Source organism: Cuculus canorus, chromosome 3 (assembly GCF_017976375.1).
Source record: "Cuculus canorus isolate bCucCan1 chromosome 3, bCucCan1.pri, whole genome shotgun sequence".
Classification (NCBI taxonomy): Eukaryota; Metazoa; Chordata; class Aves; order Cuculiformes; family Cuculidae; genus Cuculus; species Cuculus canorus.
This window is the reverse complement of record NC_071403.1, coordinates 118,792,621-118,814,041: the sequence shown is the minus strand read 5'-3', so window position 1 is coordinate 118,814,041 and position 21,421 is coordinate 118,792,621. Positions and strand designations below refer to the sequence as shown.

The 21,421-nt window shown below is 38.8% G+C and overlaps 1 protein-coding gene across 1 annotated transcript; it reads left to right on the top strand.

Moving 5' to 3' along the window:
• Positions 1–552: 552 nt before the first annotated feature.
• Positions 553–16,917, top strand: LOC104058856 (WD repeat and coiled-coil-containing protein). The gene is made up of 3 exons (XM_009560439.2): positions 553–2,666; positions 10,292–10,412; positions 14,050–16,917. Exons 1-3 carry the CDS (start codon positions 747–749, stop codon positions 14,214–14,216), a joined length of 2,208 nt encoding a protein of 735 aa, XP_009558734.2. The 5' UTR covers positions 553–746; the 3' UTR covers positions 14,217–16,917.
• The last annotated feature ends 4,504 nt before the right edge of the window (positions 16,918–21,421 follow it).

Sequence of the window (21,421 nt, the reverse complement as noted above, 5' to 3'; positions counted from 1 at the left end):
AGACTAAGAAAGAAATTAATATATGTTCGTAGGTAGGAAATCTGCCCCACTAAAATGAACACTAATCAGCTGTCTTTGCTTCTAGAGCATTTTCCTTTTTTTACACGTTCATTTATTCTCTTGTAACTACTAACAGGACAAAGCATAATTTCCCTTTTCTACATTCCTTTCACAGCCACTTAGGATCTTGTATATTTGAAAGATGCTGCCCATCAGAGATTGCAGTCTGCCTTGTACAGGTCTCAGGTATGTTTAAATCTTCTTTTATCCTTCAAAGGCTGGCTGAAAGAAGTGTCAGGTCGTTATTTCAGGCGATAGCTTAATACTTAAACTTAGTGTATGATCTCTCTCCAGCCTTCACCAAAGCCCTTCATTCACTGAAGGTCAAGGTATTAGAGTGTTATTTTTAAATCTGCTCCCAGCAGCAAAGAGTTAAAAATAGACTTCTACAAAAAACTTACATTAATTGGTTAAACCTCGTTAGCCATCACATGAAGATGATAACTCCTCCCAGGAAAAGACATAGCAAAAGCAGCTTTGACATGGATTTATACTTAGAAGAGCAGCTGCAGGCTTACTGGGAAGGAGTTCACAATATAGGCTCTTGGATTATTAGCAGAAAAACAGCTTGATTCTGGAAAGGAAGGACGTGCAAGAAAAAAAAAAAATCCTCATCGTGATCTGCAAGTGAATTCTATGGATTCTCTACTTTGGAACATCCACCAGTAGACAGAAAGCTTGAAAACATGGAGCTGGGAAAGGCAAAACTGCTGAGAACTGGCCTTAACGCTTTATATCAGGCCATCCACCCCCTGCATGGAATTGCCTGGACAGATGGGAAGCAAGTGATACTGATGGCTTTATACTACCACAACGGAGAGCTAAAGTTTGGAGACTCAAGTGTTGTTGGTCAATTTGAACACGTTCATGGGCTTTACTGGGGCCCATGTTGCTCTACAGATACTCCAGCTCTGCTTGCTATTCAGCATAAAAAGCACGTTAGCATTTGGCAGCTGAGCTACAGCACTGCGGAGAGGAACAAACCCGTGATTTCTCAGACTTGTGAAGTTGGTGAGCCCTTTCCACTGCTTTCCCAGGGCTGTGTCTGGCATCCAAAGAAGGAGGTCTTGGCTGTGCTTACAAAAAGGGACGCTTCGGTCTTGCACACTGTTCGTACTGACAGTACTAGAGTTAAGGCAGAGATCAAAAGCAGTGGACTTATCCACTGTGCTTGCTGGACTAAGGATGGTAGTCGTTTAGTAGTTGCTATAGGCAGTGTCCTACATTCCTACATATGGGATGATGCTCAGAAAACTCTAAACACCTGCTCTTTTTGCCCAGTCTTTGATGTGGGAGGTTACATCTGTGCTATGGAAGCAACACTGGATTTCCAAATCGCTGTAGCTACTGAGCTTCCTTTAGATAATATCTGTGGTCTGAATGCGGGCATCGCATTTGATATGCCCTCTGCTACAGAAACTGGCTCTTCAGTCTCACAGTCTGCTCTGGTGCTTGGCGATGAGGAATACTCCATGGACCTGCGAAGAAAGTCCACGGATTCAGATAGATCAGGTGTTGATTCAGTTGCTTCTTCTTCATCAGGTCCTGTGGATTTAACCCATATCCTTACAAACCACCGTCGGTCTGATCCCGGTCCTCTTATTACTCTGAAACGCAAAGATTCTGCAGCAACAAATGGTCAAGACTCTTCTCACTTGATCTTGGTGACTTTTGAGAGGAAGGTAACCACCACCAGAAAAGTCACCATCCCAGGTATTCTGGTTCCTGATATAATGGCTTTTGACCTTAGAGCTCAGATTGTGGCAGTAGCCTCTAATACTTCTAACATTGTTTTGGTGTATTCAGTAACCTCTTCCTGCATGCCTCATATTCAACAAATCCAACTGGAAAAAAATGAAAGGCCAAAGGGCCTACGCTTTTTGGCAGATAAACTCCTGTTGATTCTGATTGGCAAGCAAAAGTGCCCTGAGCCTACTTTCATTCCATCTTCAAATTCAGACAGGTATGTAACACGTCTGATGATCAAAGAATTGATGCTGGAAGAAGCTTCTTCAGGACTGCCCGAGATGAAGCAGAATATGCTTTATAACTTTGGAACCCCGGTTAATATACCTGGAAAAAGGAAGTTCTTTGAAAATCTTGCTACAGAAGACCAACCTCAAAGCAGGGAGCTGTTAATACCAAGAAGCACAGTTATTCAATCTCCTAGTGGCAGGAGAAGACTCATCGAAGAAGTAAAGAGCCCTAGTTATGAGCAAAGCTCTTCATCAAGTGTGAGTGACCTGGATGAAAAAAGGCTCCCGGGAGACCCCTCAGTGGCCTTGGAAACACTGGATGCTGAACCCACCAATCGTTCAGTGTCTCTTCGTGGGTTTGGAACGCCTACCAGGATTTCCAGCAGACCAACTTCCCCTAAAGTGCAGTTCAATGTAATTGAAGAAACACCGAGTTCCCCTAAAAACAACAATTTTCCAAGTGAAAGAGGAATGAGTCACATATCTAGAAATTTAGAGAGACTGTGTGGCAGCTTCAACGAGTTGCAACTGAGTCTTTCTGAAATAACGGACTTTGCTAAAAATGGGAGGAGGATATCTTTAGCCTACCCGTGTTCGCAAGAACCACCGGTCGTTCACATCACTTACCAGGTAACTCTTTTTGTCAGCTTAGACGTACTGTGATAGCACACTGAAATTTTAAACCATTTTGTGTTAATTTAGCTTTAAATCAAGAGGATGCAGCTTAATTCTTATCAAGACACAACTGTCTTGGATACTGGCTGATTTTGTGTGCATCTATCAACACGAGAGAACAAAGTTTTTAATGTACAGAAGGTTTGTACATTAAATTAATGCAGAGAAGAGCCTATGAGTAGGGTGACACAGTAGCCACCAGAATATGATAAATTCAAGCCTGAGCTCAAATCCAAAGTCTGAAGATAGCTGAGCTCTCACAAAGGCTGAAATAAAGTACTGAATCTCACTTTATGATAAATTCAGGTGGGCATGACATGAAGTTGGCTTATTTCTACTTTAATTTCTCACCAGTTATCTTGACAGAGCTGGACATACTCAATTTGTAAAAAAATATTACCACTTCAAACTTTCTGGACCGCCCCCTCCCCCAATATATCATTATCCTTTCATTAAATACACAGACAAATGTCAAATTATCATGTTCACATCCCACGGGGGTTTTTTTTTGGCAAAATTCCTACTGGCTTCAACAAGAATTTCAACTAATGAATGCAGATAGGGTAATTATTTCTGGATATTATTCTTGGTATTATTAGCTGTAATACTAACATTATAATGATAATATTTTTGGTCATGCTGATGCTAGTGGTGTTGATGCTAAAGCTGGGGTTCTTTCAGGATGTAGATGCCCATTAGGAGTGCATCCTTATCTGCTGCAACATAAGGAGCATTATGTCAAAGAAATACATTACATTGTGACGATGCTGAAATATCGACTTCTCAAACAAATTTGACTTCCTTTCACTTTAAAGGATCCATACAGACATCTAAGTATCATTCCTTAAACACTCATTAAGGAAATGGTGACTCACTTCAAACATATTCATTAGTTTTTAGCAACAGTTTGCCTTGGCATTTAAGCAGATTCTAGGATGTTAGGTACTCTGGATAAAAGTAAAGCTGTTGATCTGAACTAGTCAATAATTTAACTTGAATAAATTATAAAAATTCTGATGGAAAAAAAGCAATGTCTATTTTAAATGATTTAGGATCTTATTTGCCAAGAAGCAAGCCCGTCTGTTCTCCAGCATGTTCAAATTAACTCTGATTTCTTAACATAAATTAACTTTTTTATTTAGCAAGCAGCCCTATCTCTTCGATTCAATTGGATTAACCTTTCCAAAGAGTTTTGTTTGTGACATGTAACATTAATCTAATATCTGAAGTCACCATGCACGTTTGCTTGCACAAGCAGTAAAAATTAATTACCCTGTTTTTTCCTTTGGAAGTAAACCCCCAAATATTAGTGCTTCTAAAATGCTGCCAGACTCACTCCATTTAGAAAGGAAGGCTCTTATTTATCTGAACAGGTCGGTTCCACATGAGGCCAGCAGAAAACACCGCCAGTACTGCATTAGAATGACTCAGAAGAAGTGTCCCTTAATGTCTTTCTGACACACATAGCTTTGCTGTGCAGGTCTCATGACCGATGACTTGCATTGTTCAGCCCCTCTTCTGAAAGCTAAAGGGATCACAGCATGATGCCAAAAAGAATGAAAAATAGACTGATGGCCAAAAGACCTCCAGACAGAGAAATATGTGCTTCATAGGCAGCTAACAATTTTCTCGGAAAACAATTATTTTGATTAGTTTGGATTCAGACATGTGAACCTTGTTCCTCCTTCAGGGGTTGATTAGCATTCTGTGAGTTCAGAGACCAGCTGGGCTGTGGGTTCCAGCCAGGCTCTGCCTTCACAACGCAAGAAGTCAGGAAACAGCTTTATTGCCTTCTGATATAAATATCAGCCTGTGGAAAACATCCTAAACTTCAGGAACACTGCAGATTGGTCAATAATACGGCCGTTATCTTTCAAGTTTTTGTGCCAAGTACACGTCTTCTTTGAGCGTTCGTATAATCCCCAGCACGGCAGAGGCTCAGTCTCGATTGAGAAACCTATTGTGCTATAAAATCTAATGATCAGCACTGCATAACCATCTTTATGCATTAAAAACATAAAAGGAAAGTTTAAAACATAATAGATGAAAACGTAGCCATAATTAAGGGGCAATTACGAACGCTTGTGCAGAAGCATTATTGACACGTTTATGTAGGTTTCCAGTTCAGCTTAGAAAACCATAATATAAACCAGAATGTGTGTAACTTAATAATTCATAACGTCTGCTCACTAAACGGTCTTCAAACCCCTTCTTTATTGTTAGTCCTGGACTACCTATAACCCCTCTGAGGCCACAGCCACGCAGTGCTACCGGGATTTAATTTCTTTGTAGCCTATAGCCATAAAAGACAAACCTGATCGCTCACACTTTGGAAATGTCACCGCACTGTCACTTGTGTAATAGCATTCAGCCACCAGAGGTGATTTGATCATTCAACCCTGAAAAGCAAATATTATTGCTCTTTCATCACACCCAGACTTGTGATTCAGGAGGGTGTGGGAGAGCAGACAGACAGACGCAATAAGAGGGTGTTATTTAAAAAGGACGAAAAGTGAAGAGATGAGGATCTGTCACAGTTTTGTTTCTGTTTCTCTTTGCAAAAAGATGCTTTTGTCATCCCTTTTGCCCAGAAAAGAAACAGCTGCGGAATATTTAAACTAGCCTCATTCAAAAGCTAATTACAGTGGAAATAAAGCCAATATGGATTTGAAATTAATGGCATTTAGGCAAACCACTCCAGGAGGAATAAGATTCAACTTAATCTGAAGTATATCTTAAAACTCCCACATTTTGCTCACAAGCAGTATTATGTCAAAAGTATATATCACCGAGAGCACATATTGCATATTTAAACAGGAAATAAATATCTTTTCAGCAATTAGTCACCATGATTTCCTTTCTTAGCACTCACCTATAATTATATACAAGTCAATTTGTACTTTTATAGCATCTTCATACAATTTACTACGGGAAACTTTATAGCCAAGGTCAGCTATAAAATAAACATTTTATTTTTTTTTACACCGAGCTGAGAGATGAACGGAAAGGTACCAAACATATGGCAATAAAGCTTTTCTGATAGAAATACATAAAGTAGAGATAAAGAAGGGGGGTATGAGGGTGGCACAGCAAAATGAGCAAAGACCAGGCAGCAATGATCAGCTGCAATAAGACCTTTCTGAAATCCAAAGGGCAATTTTGACTTGGGTTGAGCAACAGAAAGTAAGTAATGAAAATGATGGAAGAGGAAGGTGCTATGACTGCTCCCCGGAGTAAGAAACTAGTCAGCCCTTCTGAAGTTTAGATGAGAGAGATTTAGGATGACTGTAAAAGAAAGACCTGCAGGAGTCAAGAGAAGGTGTGATTAATGCATGGGTAACATTTTGAGCAAAGGTTGAGGAATTTATTAAGAACAAATTCTGACAACAATGTTCTGCAAGTGGTCAACTGCAGACAAGCAGGGTTTGTAGAGGAGACACGATACCTTTTATTAAATGAGATTATTTGTTTGTTGGATACAGAGACGCAAAGGAAAAGCAGTAAGTAATGTCAAAAATGAACCCAAGTTTTTGTACTGTGCAAAGAAAGTAAAGATCTGAGTTAAAAAAAAACCCCACACTCAAAATATAAAGAACATGGAAGCACAAGCATGGGGACAAAGGTTATCTGTTAGGTAACAATATACCTGAAACAGTAGTCGCAGAACTACTAACACGGCACCAAGAGTAGGGAAATCCTAACACCATATCATCTGAAATACTAATATGCACTATAAATGCAGAGTGCAGTGGGATTTAAGCACCCCTGGGCACCTGGATCTCTTCCAATGTAAACATTTTAAAGGCTTATGCTTCTCTGACAGGTTAATTAGGGTTGCAGTTGGAATGTCCCACATAAGGGCAAGCAAAGGTATTAAGAACTCTACCTCACTAAAGTCAGCATCCACTAAAAATCAAACAGGAATCACTGCAACAGGAGAAATCATGACAGGAAAGCAGAGCAGCGCAGGCTACCAAACATAATGAATACTGGCTGTGGCAATGCTCTGCAAGGCTTAATGAGACATGGTATTTTGGATGTCAAAAATCAGAGTTCTTGTTCCTCTTCAGTGCTCTTCCTTTGCCATCTAATACTCTTTTCATTGCATTCTGGGCCAGCATTCCCACGTCTATTTAATGTACTAGTTCTTTTCTCATCCCACACAAGGAATGTGTGGGCAAGGCAAAAGCAAGCTGGCTAACGCGTACCAAGGTATCGGAACTGAAATTACCAATAAAGCACAACACAAAGAGCTGACATCAAGGCATCAAGGGCTTTAAGAAAATGAAAAAGAGAGTTCTAGGCAACTACAGCACTGTTCATCTTACAATGCATAGATCTGACTGACTAACCGGATATCTCTCCTTTACAACTGAACAGGTTATTAACACGAGGGATATGAAGAATATTTAAAATACCTGTAATTCAGTACAGCACTTGAAAGCGTGCCACAGGGGAAATTATTTGTTCAACAGCAGAGAATAGGGATTAATAGAAGACACATGAGGTGGTTAAGAAATGACCTGGAAGGAAGATATTAAACGATTCTAGTAATATAAAAGAAAATGGAACAAATTTACTAGAGGATTTTCTCATGAATGATTTTCAGGCTAATCTAAAAGTTCCATTAACAAACTGGTGAGATACGCTAATACATAAAGTCAGTATTAGCGTATGGGAAGCAGGCAATAGAGGATCAGGATGTCATACCCATAATTTCATGACCTTAGCATCTAGAATAAAAAAAATCGATTGAAGCAAACTGATACGAACTGCAGAGTGTTATATTCCAGGATTAACAGAAGGAATGTCTGTTTTAACTGGATATTCATCAGCTGGAAACAACCAAGAATAACAAATCTTACATGTGTTAAGTGGCTACAAGATGGTGATGAGTTTAAAATGTGATAGGTTTATGAAAAGAGCAAAGATGTGGGTGTCTCCATGAGGCACATTCAGTGAGAAACGCACTACTGGGCAACACAGCCGTAAGACCTCGTCTGGAAAACACCTCCTCTTTCTAGATATCCATGTGCACGACAGACACATCAAACTATAATCGATCACTAACCCAGTGTTAGTAAAAACATTTCTGATCATGAGCGCATCCTTACTTACCTCATTGTTTCATCGGCCATCAAATTTAAGTTTATGAGGATGATCACGGAATCATTGAATTGTTTAGGTTAGAAAAGCCCTTTAAGATCATAGAGTCCCACTGTAAACCTAACACTGTCAAGTCACCACTAAACCATGTCCCTAAGCATCACATCTATATGTCTTTTACATACCTCCAGGCATCCAAGGAAATGCAGGGAGTGCACTAGAAAACACAAGATAAACTGTGGAAAAGGTCAAGAGGCAAAACTAGCTGACTGCTCAGTGGGGTTCAAAAAAGTTATAGATTTATTTATCATTCAGACATATGGTGTATAACAGCTAATCCCCTTTTTACCGTATAAACTATTTTTCTCCCATATATACTTGCAAAACATGAGTTTTGAAAGACAGTTTGGCAATGCTGTGATGGGCTGGCTGAAACCCAGAAGGCCCTTTATAGGCTATAAACTCTGACCAAGGGACAAGCTGACACAGATGAAGAAAACAATTGATAGCTTAGTTCTGTTGCATTTTTGTTGAGAGAGAGTCGGACCCAACATACTACAGGAAACTGGCTAAAGAAAATATCCACTCATGTATGCAGAAAAGGGCTTCTAACAGGAGAACGGCAAGTCCTTTGGCTTCAATTGGAGATAAATAGCAACACAGCAAAAACAGAGACAAATTTTGGGGAGGGGTAGATTAAATTTAGATTTGACTAGAAAATGGTCTTTGGATTAAAACAGGAAAATGGGAAATAATAAGGTGGGATTTTGGTTGTGTTTCTAACTCTGTCATAAATCACTCATATGACCATGAATGAATCTCCTCATCTTTCTGGGTAACAACCTGATCACTTATAAAAAGGGAATGCTAACAATTATCTACCTCTGAAGAAGGCATGAGTTTAAATCAGTTAATACATGATAGGATGCGTATAAATGTATTTCTTAAAGAGAAGTTATATTATCATCGCTTAAACTAAACATTAAACAAAGAAAGGCTAAATAAATAGAAGGTTAAACCAGAGAAAGATTATTGACCTGACAGAATTTGCCAACAGGCAAAAATATAATGTAAAGATTAAGTTTGTAATTATAGAATCACAGAATCATAGAATTGTTTAGGGCGGAAAAGACCTTTAAGATCTTTGAGTCCAACCCTTAACCTAGTGCTGCCAAGCCACCACGAAGCCATGTACCTAAGCATCACATCTATACATCTTTTAAACTCCTCCATGGATGGTGACTCAATCACTTCCCCGGGCAGCCCGTTCCAATGCTGAGAAGCAGAAGTGTATGACAAAGGCTAAGAAGTTGGCTAATATCAATGCTCACAAGTGACGAAAAGACAAGCAACTCTGAAACATAAGTTTTGAGGTCTAAACTTGAAAAACTGGTTAGAACATAAAATAGATGACATGTAGGTCTGTATATATGAAAATTTCTTCCACTTCTAATAGCTCTTCCAATGATAACTTGGAAGGCTAAGTTCGAAACATACTAGAATGAAGTCATCCTTAATATACATTTTCATTCAACTGAGTTCAAGTTATGAGAGGCAGAGCTAGATTGTTTTCTGATTATTCTTGAGTTGAAGTGTATCTACGTGAAAAAAGTGAACCACTCGGGTAAAGGCGATCTGTCCCATTTACATTCCACCTTTTTCTAGAAATCATTAATCAAAGTACAAATTTGAATAAACTCTGCTATTTCAACCTGAATTTTTGAAAATTATGTAGTTGTTAGATGTACTAATCTACAACATTCAGTACCGAAAAGCTTTGCACAAATACCTGTACAGACAAATAGCATCTTTGCAATGTAAATGCAAAGCACATGCTCACTGTTGAATATTCAGCTCATTGAAGTTTCAGTGTATTTAGGCTCAATAGAATAGAGTACTATATAATTTGAAGAGACCTAAAAATGGTAAAAAAGTTCTGTTATATATTTACAGCTAATATATAATAAAAAGTTACTACAGGTTTAAGACTAAGAAAATTATATTTTTTTTTATGACTTCCTTAGGTATTTCCCTAATAATTACACAGCAACAAATTTCTGCTTATTTTGAAAAGGGAAAGAGATGCAAAATTTGGAGAAGTTTATGTTTTTAATGCAAAGATATTTTTGCAGTTCCTACATCCTCAATCAATCATAATACATAAATAAATAACGAACAGCCACAGACAATCTGTGTGGCCAATTTATGACAGAGCGAAGAAAAAACACTTTTGCAACAGTTGGCAGACACAAGGCAAAAAGTAAAGAGGCATATTTCTCTTCACAGGGGACTATGAGACTGCATTTACAGTTTCGCTGCATGATGGTGTCATCAACAAATTGTAGCAAACACAAAGGAAAAGCAAAATGACTAAAGATCTGAAAGGAGAATGATCAGAGGAATGGTTAAAAGAAACCAGGCAAAATATCTAAGCCTTTAACGAGATCTTTTCTTTTACATATATGCATTTGAAGAAATGTTTTTCAAACGGAGCAGTTACTGAAGAAACAAAGGATGTTCTCCTGTGTGATGGCAAGATCCACTTGAATTTAGTCCAGCAGCTGTTTGATCTGCCTGTTATTGAAATGAAACACGGTATGTCCTTTTTATTTCTGGTATGTGGTTTCACTTGAGATTTTTAGCAAAAAAAGAGACATTTGTGGTAGAATCATTACCTCATACTACAGTAAACTAAGAGAGCTAACTTTATGTTTTCCTTGGTCTGAAATACAGCAGTGTCTCTTGAAATCACTTAAATGCTAAGTAACTCAAGAACAATCTATTACCATAGTAAATGTTAGATGCCTCTATGGAGGAAGGCTGAGAAAATAATCAATAGACTGTGTTACCTGGAAACAGAAATGCTTCCTTGAGACCTTTTGGCATTTTGCTTTGCTCTTTTTTACAAGCGTGTCCCAGACCTGACAACAGAGAGTTGGTTGGAGAAAAATTCATTCTCAGGACATTTTATATATATATGTGTGTGTGTGTGTCACGTAGCATTTGGGATTACTTTAATACAATGTAAACAATGAAGCTCAGTGTTATCCTTTACCAACTTCACATTTCCACCACTCAGCACTGATTAACTTGTAAGGACAGAAGCAGCTTGGGACCCAGGCTGGTCTCTGCATTCCCTGTCTCTGCAGGAATGCTACTGCTCAGCACCATACAGACTGTTATTTTTTTAGCCATTTCTCTATAATGCTTCTGATGGCTTTTTTGCTTTTTTTTTCACAATAGTTGTCTATAATTATGACCTTCTTGCATGGTTTCCACACCAAGAGATCCATAAATTACTGCCTTGCCCCTTTTCGTATGCCCTAACAGGCTGAGACACGTTGGCTTAATCAGTATACTGTCTTACAAGAAGTTAACTCAAATATTGGTGAAAACAGAAAGAAAGCAATAGTATCAGCTATACTTTTTTACATAATGATGCTTTGCAAATCAGAAAGCTCTATGGTAGGTTTATTGGTAAAAAAGAAACTGGTGCTGCCACCAAGTTAAGAAGAGATGTAGAATATACACCATTCCGCCATTCATATTCTGCTTACCTCTATGTTGTTGATGAGGCCATAGAAATGAAGAAAAGAGGCTACGTAAACAACACAGGTCAGGGGACCTGCCTTTATCCAAAACACATTGGGACATTTCAGATTTTGCCTGGCTGGCAGCACTTTCTGAGAGTTCCTCCAGAAAATAAGGGTATACAGGTTTCATATTGTTGTCAACAACATGAAATTTTCTTGACTGTGCAGCGCAGTGGGGGCATAGATGAAAAAAACTCCATTAGTTGCAGAGCCCTGAGCTATCTCCCAGCAGGATTCAGCCCTTGCATGGCACGGAGGATATAATTTTTTAACCTGTATTTCCAGTTCTTGATCTTGGAAACCAATGTCCATAATGGAAAAAGCAGTTTAGAATTCCGTCTGAAAATAACACAGAACGGGCCTCAGAAAACCAATTTTCAGCTCTACAGAACAGTCATTTGATTAGCAGAACATCACTCCTCAATTTCATGCATCACACTTCAGAGATATCAAAAAGACAATATCTGAGAATCATCCTAAGGTGTCCCTCTTGCTGTTCAAGGCGGTGTTCAGCTTTTCTGAAACCGAGTCTGCTTGTTGACAGCAAAAACAACAACCGAGACAAGAATCTTACTAAAACGCTAAACCAAAATGCTGCAAAACTGTCCGGTTTGGGGCAGAAGGAGTTATGTAGCTCTTTTATTCGGTTCTGACCAGTACAGGTTTATGCTCCTAAAGGTTTCCTTTGCCACAAGGCATGAACGTTAAATGTGATGTTTAAAAATACCACTCCCATCCTTTAATACTCTATAATTAAAGAGGATGCAATGAAAAGCAGGCTTGTGTTGGAATGACAGCCTGGCATTTTTTACCATGAATAAACACTTGAACTTGAATATATTGGGGAAGAAAGTTCACAGCTGCAGGCCAGACTCATAGCCACAGCAAGGCTATTAAGATCATCAGAGTTATACCAGCAATGAACTTGGCCTCATGGTGTGCGCTTTAAGTCCAGGACTGTAATACCATTACGTGTACTAAATATAACCGACCACGTACAGCCCTGGTATTAAGCACACAGAAGTCTCTCTTTTCGGTGGGTCATCGCTGTAATGATTGTTCATAGCAAAAGGGTATCGCATTCTGCAAGAGGTTTTTCCACCACTGAAGTATTTCTTGGGCAACGCTTCAAAGCAAGTTTTATCGACGACACAGAGACTTTCAAACATTTCAATGGATGAAAAGAAGTCCCAAGAGTTTGACAAGAGAGTGTGCTTCATCAATTTGACCAACGATGTAACTATCCATTCTGACAGCAGAATTTCCCGTTTCAGGGCCATTGCTTACAGAATCTGGAGCCTGTCCAGAATTAGAAAGAAAGTATTAAGAGTAGAAGATTAAAGATTGATGGTTTGGAATGACAATCTTCTTATGATGTAACAGGTGACAAGACAACATGCAATAGTGCAGCACGCTGGAAAATTGCTTTGTTAATTGTATAAGGAGGGCAGGTTGGCCTTGTCCAGGTACATGCTTTGTTACGACTGACAAAAATCAAACACGGTTCTGGATTTTCTACACTTTCTTTTTTCACGTTCCTTTGCAAAACTCAGTTTTATCTCCCAAAATTAAAAACTGCAACAACGGTACATATCAGGGCTTTCTTTACCTCAGGCCTCAGCTAACGCCCCTACTCAGTAATGACAGGATCTAAGAAAAATGTGTGAGACAAGGGCCCCCACAATGTTTTCCAGTCGCCAGAGACTTCTTTCTTTTTTCATAAAATGTCAAACAGAAAAGAAGACAAATATTCACTGTTTTCTATAAGAAATGCAATATCCAGTCCAAAAGGACACAGATGAATCACTAGAAAAAAAGATATATGGTATATATAGCTTCATTTTCAAGCTGACTTGCAAAGGAAAGTAAAAATCAAAGCAGGCAGTAGGTTTATTTTCTGCTTCTATGCTGTAGAGAAAGTGAACATGAACCAAGTTAATATCTTTGTTTTTTAATCTTGCCTCTTTCCCCCCCGCAAAAAAAATGTCATTCAGAGTTTGTTCATTCTCTCCTTTATGAGATTTGATAAATAATTAAAGAGCATGAAATTTCATTATAACAGTTTTCATAAATAATCTTTCGTAAATCATCTTCAAGGTGTAACTTCTTGCCATTTACTATATGAATTTGAAAAGATATTCAACGATCTTGGCTTGACAGCAAAGGAGATGGAACCCCTTACTTCTTTCTAAAATAAATACAGCACAATCATTTTCTTTGCAGCCTTTCTCCAGTTTTTATGATCTCTTCATCACTTGGTTAGAGCAGATAAGCAAAAAGGACAGGCAGAAGTAGATGTCACCAGCACACAAGTCAGCGTGGAAAGGTTGGTTGAGTTTTCAGAAAACAGAGATACTTACAGAACTAGCAAAGAGGCACCCTGTTCTTCAACTCCATTTAAATAATGGACAAATTGCCTCAAACCTTTCAAGACTCTTCATTTAGCCCTCCTTCGCACTTACACAAAGGTGTGTTTAGCATGGATTGTCAGACCTTAATGTCATTAGCGTAATAAGGCTTTAGTGCACAAAAAAAAGAGCCTGTTCTGCACGTCTGCTGGCTGACTAAAAAACGGGCTTGTACTTCTTACGTAACCAGAGCAGTACACTCATTTTCTTTCTTTTGCTTAATTCTTGTAGGCTCCTCTTGGATTGTGCTCACTGCAGACAAGGACGGCTTTGTGCCATTAATATTCAAAGCAGCACAAGAGATAATCATAAGGGATGGAACTGACAGTTCAGAAGTCTGTGGAGGACACTCCTACAAAAGAAGCATTTCCATGCGACCACCAAGCAGTGTGACATAATTTCTGAACAAAGAACGCTAATGACCTTCTTTTCTAATACAATACAGAGACAGAAACTGAGTGACTATAAAGCTGTCTTCGGTACTTTTAATGTATTTTAACTGTAAAATCTGTGGCATGGTTATGCTATAGCTAAATCCTACGGTTGGCTGGACCCCGATGATTTCTTCTGAAGGATCAGACCTGGAGTGAAGTTCACCACAATTGTTGTTATCCAGCCATTGGGCTGGAGCAGAAAGAGTAGCCTCAACTTTAATTCTCATCAACATGAAAGAATATTATACTAAAAATCATGCAATAACAACAAATCCAGCTAATACAGGTGTACAGCCCACACAAAAGACGAAGAAAATACAACTAAAGAGCATTTATATTCATTAAGGAAAACTGAGAAGGGGAAAAAAAAAAAAAGAAACCGTTTCAGTCTCTGTTTGCTGTTCCAGTTGGATCCCATGGAAACCTGCAACGTTTTCAGAAATGCTTATTTTTTATATGAAAATGTTCAGTTACCAAAAAGGTTGCATCACTGTCTCCTGTCAGCGTCTTACACAGTATGTAGATTTATACACGCACACTGAAGAGAAAGAAAAAGCCTTGCAAGGTAAATTAAAGATCAAAGACACTGAATGTAAACTTCATTTGGCTAAATGCAGGTGTTTACACTGAACTTGTCATCTAGATGTCTGTGTGATCAGTCAAAAAAAAAAGAAAAGCACATCTACAGCCAATTATTCATGCCCTAATGCAGATTTCTAGAACTGATCGTTGTAAACCACCGCAATTAAGTAAGTTAATAAGTGCCTATTCCTTTCCTCTGACTGCTAAAGCAGGGCAGGGTGACTGGTTTAAATGCAAACATTTACATTTAGTCAGATGAACCCCATCCTCGGAGACAAGAGGCAATACAGATACAGCAGGCAGAGAGATTCACGGAAGTTAAACTGTCACAATTATGGTGACAATTATGGTCAGGAATAGGCAGAAGGGAAGAAATGAACGAACTCTCTAATTTTTCTTCCTGTAAATGCAAAGAGATGGGTAAAGTGTAATGAGAAGCCACACGTGTGAGGCTCAGCTTGGACAGACCCCAGCAGAAACCAAGAAAAGGCATACCTGCTTCGCCCTGTACATTCAGAGAAACAAAAGGGATAAGACTTATTTAAGCTACTGTTAAGACTTATTTTTCATTCAGTGCATTTGGGGTCTTCTTAATACTCCTGGAAAGTCTTGTTTGCCTGCTTGGGAACCATGGCAAGCCTGTTTACAGGGCTAAAATCCAGTTACAATACTTCACTCCTTACCAAGTCTGCATCGCGAAGGTAGATCTCTGGTCTGAAGGCACTTAATGGTTTGGAAGTTTGGCATTAGTACCATTCCACTGAGGCAGCCAGAAATCTCATGAGGAACAGCTTCAATTCCTTCAATAAGGAAACAGTTTCAACTCATTGAATTAAACAATGTCCCTCTCATGCACGAATCCTCCCAGAGTCAAAGGAATCATCGTTCTAAATTGCCTACAACCACAGGTATGCAATACAGCTGCGTATATTTGCATTACCTTGTTCACAAAGAACTTTTTAAGCAGCCTCGAGGAGCATGCAAAACTAAACGAAAATAAATCTGACATTTTAACTATTAAACACATCTATTACTTTACAGTTATTTGGTTAATTGGATTGCCCCCTGCTTCACATTAAAACTGTGTTCAAAAAAGTATTTGTATTATCAGTGCTTTAAAAATTTGGGTGTAGTCATGCTTTTCTTCTCTGAAATAAGCCCAAACCATTGAAATCAAATAAGTAACACAGAGGTTCACAGACTTAGTATGGTGAGGGAAGACATCAGGTTTCCAAATCACACAGGACATTTTGAAACAGCAGATGTTTCTCACCCTGCAAATACACTTGAACAACATTCCTGTGTCTCACAACAGTATCTGCTATTCACAATACCTACACTATGGCCGAGTAAAATAAATCTTAATTAGAACTAACAAGAATGATGGGAGGATATATTTTAGAGGAATAGTTAGACACAGCTAAACGAAGAACTGAAAGGGAAATTTTCTCACAAATATTGTCTTCTACAGGTGGCAGTCCCATAGTCTGGTCCATTTGAAATGAGGTCAAAAAATACATTAAATGGAACAGTCCTGCACTCTAAGCACAACCTTGAGGAAGAATAGGACTGAGCCTATCAGGCTGATAAAACATCAAATCACTTTTGTTTGTACTGTACAATTTCTTTGAGTTCCTTACATACTCTATTCATAAAGACTTCCTCGTTGCTAGACAAATACTCATATTCCACCTTTTGTTATCTTCATGCCTTAGCGCTGTTGCAACGGCCAAAAGGGGAATTCTGAGAAGGTAAAAATCTTAACTAGCAGAGATCAGTGAGTATCTACGTACCAAAGATGCCTCTGAGCTTATAATGATCATTAGACATTTTGTCATCAGTCCATCATGCTACCGTTTTAATTTTTCATGTATTACTCTCCTGTAGAACAATCTGGATGTTCAGAAGATCAGGAATGAGAGGAGGTTCTTTGAATCAAAGCTTAGTCTGGTGGAGACAAACTCTAGATGACAAAACAATTAGTTTCAGGGAGTAACTGGATATAAAATGAAAAAACTTAGTTCTGTGATGGTTAATGAACTTCAGGACTTGCTGCACTTTGGTGACATTGTTTTCCCCTGCTGCATCATTCAAGGGTTATTGAAGCTAAGTAAGAACTGAACTATCCAAATGTTCTATCATCATCCAGCACAATTAGTTTGGTAACAAATGAGAACCCTGGTTCACCTTGTTGGACACTAATTTTGTAGGAAGGCTTCGGAAAAATACACTATGTATCAATTAAAATTTTATGATGATAAAGAATAGCACTTCTCCCCCCCGCTTTGAAAATAACTGTTTAAATCACATACATGCAATTAAAAACAGACAACAACCAAATGAAGAAATATTTGTTTTCAGGTACTGAAAAGGAGTGCAGTGCAGAACTATCTTATATAGTGTCTGTCGCAGCGCTGTAAAGTTAAAATTGAAAGTAATAAAAGCCGTGGAAGAAGTGCTGAAGAGATTTATGCAAAGCAGAGGATAAATTTTCAGCTTTGGTTTGGATGGAGAACAGATGGAGAATCAGTGAAGTAGAGAGACAGAAGACAACTGTTCTATTAAGCACAAGCTGTACAGAATATTTTTGCACAAACAGTGATAAATGCATGTGGAAAGATAGAAAGCATTTGTGCTAAGCAAGAGGAGCAGACAGTAGGCTGTGAAAAGGAGAAAAGCATAGACTGAGAAACATTCACCATCTCCTCGAAGCGCTATTTTATAGGGCCAAAATCAATGAATTCAGAATAAGGGGAGTTGTTCAGATCTCTTAAATATCATGAAGGCACCAACTCCCTTTTTCAGGCTCCTTATTTCACCAGCAGAATGGACAGGCTTCTCTAGAAGAACGAGACCACTGGTGCTAGGCTCCTGTCCCGAGTCACCATGCAGGGAAATCTGTCTTCGGTAATTAAAACAGAGGAAAGCTAGGATGAGTAGAAGCTTAAATTAGAAGTCAAGGCAGAATGACAGCACTCAGTATGCCACATCAGTGATGCTCAGAAGACTAAATGGTGTAGCAGCTCCTCCAAAACATCTCCCCTCTGGGGAATAAACAACATACCAGAAAGTCTAAATTTCCATTTTAATTACTCTGCATTTTTATTCAGCACATTTATAGGCATCCTAGTATATTTTTAGGAGCTGGTATATCTTTACTTAAAGCACAATCTGCTTCAAAGTAAAGTTAAAACTTACCTTACATTCTCCATAACTCTGCTGCTAAGCACGCAGCAGTCTGCCTTACTCTTCATGGTTTCTTGTACTGTCCTGCTCCTTGGGAAGACACTCACAATAGGAGTTCTACACGCCAGACAGTGTACATAGTTTTTTGGTTTTGAAAACTATTTCGTGAGAACAATAATAAAATAATATAGAACTTAAATGCAACAAAATCCAAGTCAGCTGAAATTCTGCTGGCCAATCCCCAATGATGAATTTGCAAAATGAAATATTACTTCGATGTTCTTCACAATAACTAAAAAGTGAGAAAAGTTATTATGCAGGAAGTGTAAAAAGTAGGCCATGCATGACCCTCAACTAGTTCTTCCCTTTTTACCTCTACTACTCCGGAATATCTATACTCATACGAAGAATCATTTTGGACTCAATGAGCCTCGTGGGTCCCTTCCAGCTCAGAACATTGTATGATTTTTCCTTTAGTACATTTTCAACCACTGAAATACTAGAAATAGTCTCATCAAGCTTAGCTTCCTTTCCTCTGATTCTCATTTTTACCTATGTTTTCTCAGTTTGGACAACAAATATATTTTTAGCCAGCTTTACCTTGGTGTTTGCCTATCCTAAGAGAAAGCCATAAGCATTGGACGATCTTCCCCGTCCAATACGTAGCTGAAGAGTCCCTCTCTCTAACCCAAGACAGTGCCAATTTCTCTTAAGTAACTCCTGACAGATACTTGTCTGACTTGTTCTTAAAAACCCAACATATAGTAACGGATTGCAATTACGAAACAGTCCAGTGCTTTAGACTTGGACTCATCTGACCTAACTTTTAGGTTAGTGTGAAGTCAGGAGAGGTAAATCCCAGGTGTTATGCAATTTCACACCTGTAAGTATGAATTTATTTTCTACCACCCCACGCAACAGAAATTAACTTATGTGTTAGTGTTTGATATGTTAATAGTAATTTTGTGTGTTTATATGTATTAATTAGTCAATATTATGGCTTAATTTTCCTAACAGACTCACACAACTTCACAATCTTTGTGTTAAATGCAAAATCACTTTACTGAGATTCCGTACTTCCCTGCTGGTGCTGTTATCTGACGGACAAGAAGAGGACTGCCATTAGCTCCCTGCTGATGACATTTGGGTACCTCTCACATGAGTTCCCAAAGCGTTCAGTGCAATTCAGCCTCTGCTTTGCAGGGTGCCAACGCCGTCCTCGCGCTTCAGCCTTCCCTTTCCTCCGCTATTATTTGACACCTACGTGTGAACGGCCAGGTGCGATCGAATGTTTGGAGGGATGCGGTGCCAAAGTTCAGTCCTGGCACAGAAAGATTTCCTGCGCAGGAGGTGACATTTGCAGCGTTATCCAGACTTGCCAGTTAAAACCACTAGTACTCAGCGACCTCTGTCCTTTGGCAAGGATCCACCCTGATGTCAGCAGGCACCACGATGTCGTAGCAGAGAAGGGAGGATGCAGCCAGGACAGCAGCACGTCTAAACACCAGAGAGTAACACTGCAGACAAAAATGAACCAAAGCTCCACACAAATGCAAACCATTAGTTCTCTTTAGAGGCAAGAGTCGCTCCCTTCAAATCATAGCTAATACCTTAAATTAAAAATAAATATAAAAATAAATATAAAAGGCAGTGCAGAAAGACACAGCCCACAGCCAAGGAGAACAGATAAGATACTCATATGATGCTGTTCCCATATCCCACAACAACATCTGCCTTTGCGTAACAGCATGATATTGACTCAGGTCTAGGTAATTTTCTGCACAATTATTCATCTTATATTATCTTTATTACTGACCACCCCCCCAAATTAAGAAGAAATATTTTTCATCTAATAGCAAAAAGCATATAAAACATCTGTACCTCTTATCTACTGATCTTAGGCTTTACCACATCATATTTTAGGGGTCTGAATTACATGACAGTGCCTCATGAAGTTTTCCCATTAAGAAATACAATGATGAGATTGACTTGTTCCTTCAGTAGTGTCCATAACCTGGATTAAATATTTCTTTTTAAAAGGTTGCTTATCAAGTTAACATCAAGTATCCACAAATTATCCTTACAACATTCTGTTATTTGAAGCTGTACATATGCAATAAGACCAAAGGAAAAAAAAATCTACCAAGTGCATAAATAATAAGTCTGCAGTGTGTCTCCCCATCACATCCATTTCACCTTCTTTCCCTGCTATTCTTGTCCACTAACGGGTATTCACAACTCTTCTTTCTCAGACTGCCCCATGTTCTTATTAATGATGTGCTTCGAAGTGATTTGAAAAGCAGATGCTCAAATGCTACAACAAATTAAGTTATCAGAACGCAAATCTGTTCTTAGTGCAGGGACTGAGAACAGATTCTGTGAGACTGCTCAGTGTTTAAGGATAAGCCTGACTCAGTGTAAGCACATAGTTTTAAAAGACAAAATATGTGCTTTAAATGAGCATGACCATAGGAAAAGATTTCTATAATCCCAGCTTTTTAAACACGCTTCTTTGCACATTTTCATTGCTCCACTTTCTACCTTATATACACCTCCTAAGGGATTCCACATCATTTAAATCCCTGAAGTAACCGAGACATCATATATATGAGCAGCAAACACCTTGAAAAGTCTGAGGGGAAAAAAAAAGAAAGAAAATAAGAGATGTTTATGTACATTACAGCTGCTGAGAAACAGCCGTTGCGGTTAAGCACATCGTGGCTGTGTGACTAGCCATGGCCAGCAGCTGCTGGCCAAGAAGCCAACAGCAATTTTCATGCTGTTCTACGTCCTGAAATAACCAGCCTGTGGTTACACAAATAAGACACACACTGTTGGGCGTGGAAAAAAAACACCTAAACTGACTCTTTTTAAACCTTTCTTCGCTAACTTAAGGTACTCTCTGTGATTTCACTCTGCTGTAAAGGCGCTCATGCAACATAGCCAGGTCACCCCCTAGTGTTCTTTTGCTAAGTTTGGGCTAGGCACAGATCTGACCTTGCGAACATTTCAAACAGGTTTTTCTTTCAAACCTTGAATCAATTTGGCAGCCCTCCAAAGCACCTTTTCCAGTTTTTCAACATCCTATCAAAAGGAAGGGTTTCAAAAGCTACAACGATCAGCCTGCTAAGCAGGACCAACTACTGACAAGGTGCCACAGTCTTGCCATATAATTACCTTCAAAAAGGCCTCAGAGACCTTGTAAAATGTTATGTCCAATGCGATAAATCAAGACCAAGAAGTTTTCTTGGAGTAGTTCTGTATCGTATTTATGTACTTTCTTCATTGGGTTTAAATGTGACCACCCAAGGAGGGAAAAAAACCCCACAAAGCAAACAAACCCAAAACAAAGCAGGCACATTATCTCATTTGGCATCTTGTGCAGAAGGATCCAAACTTGG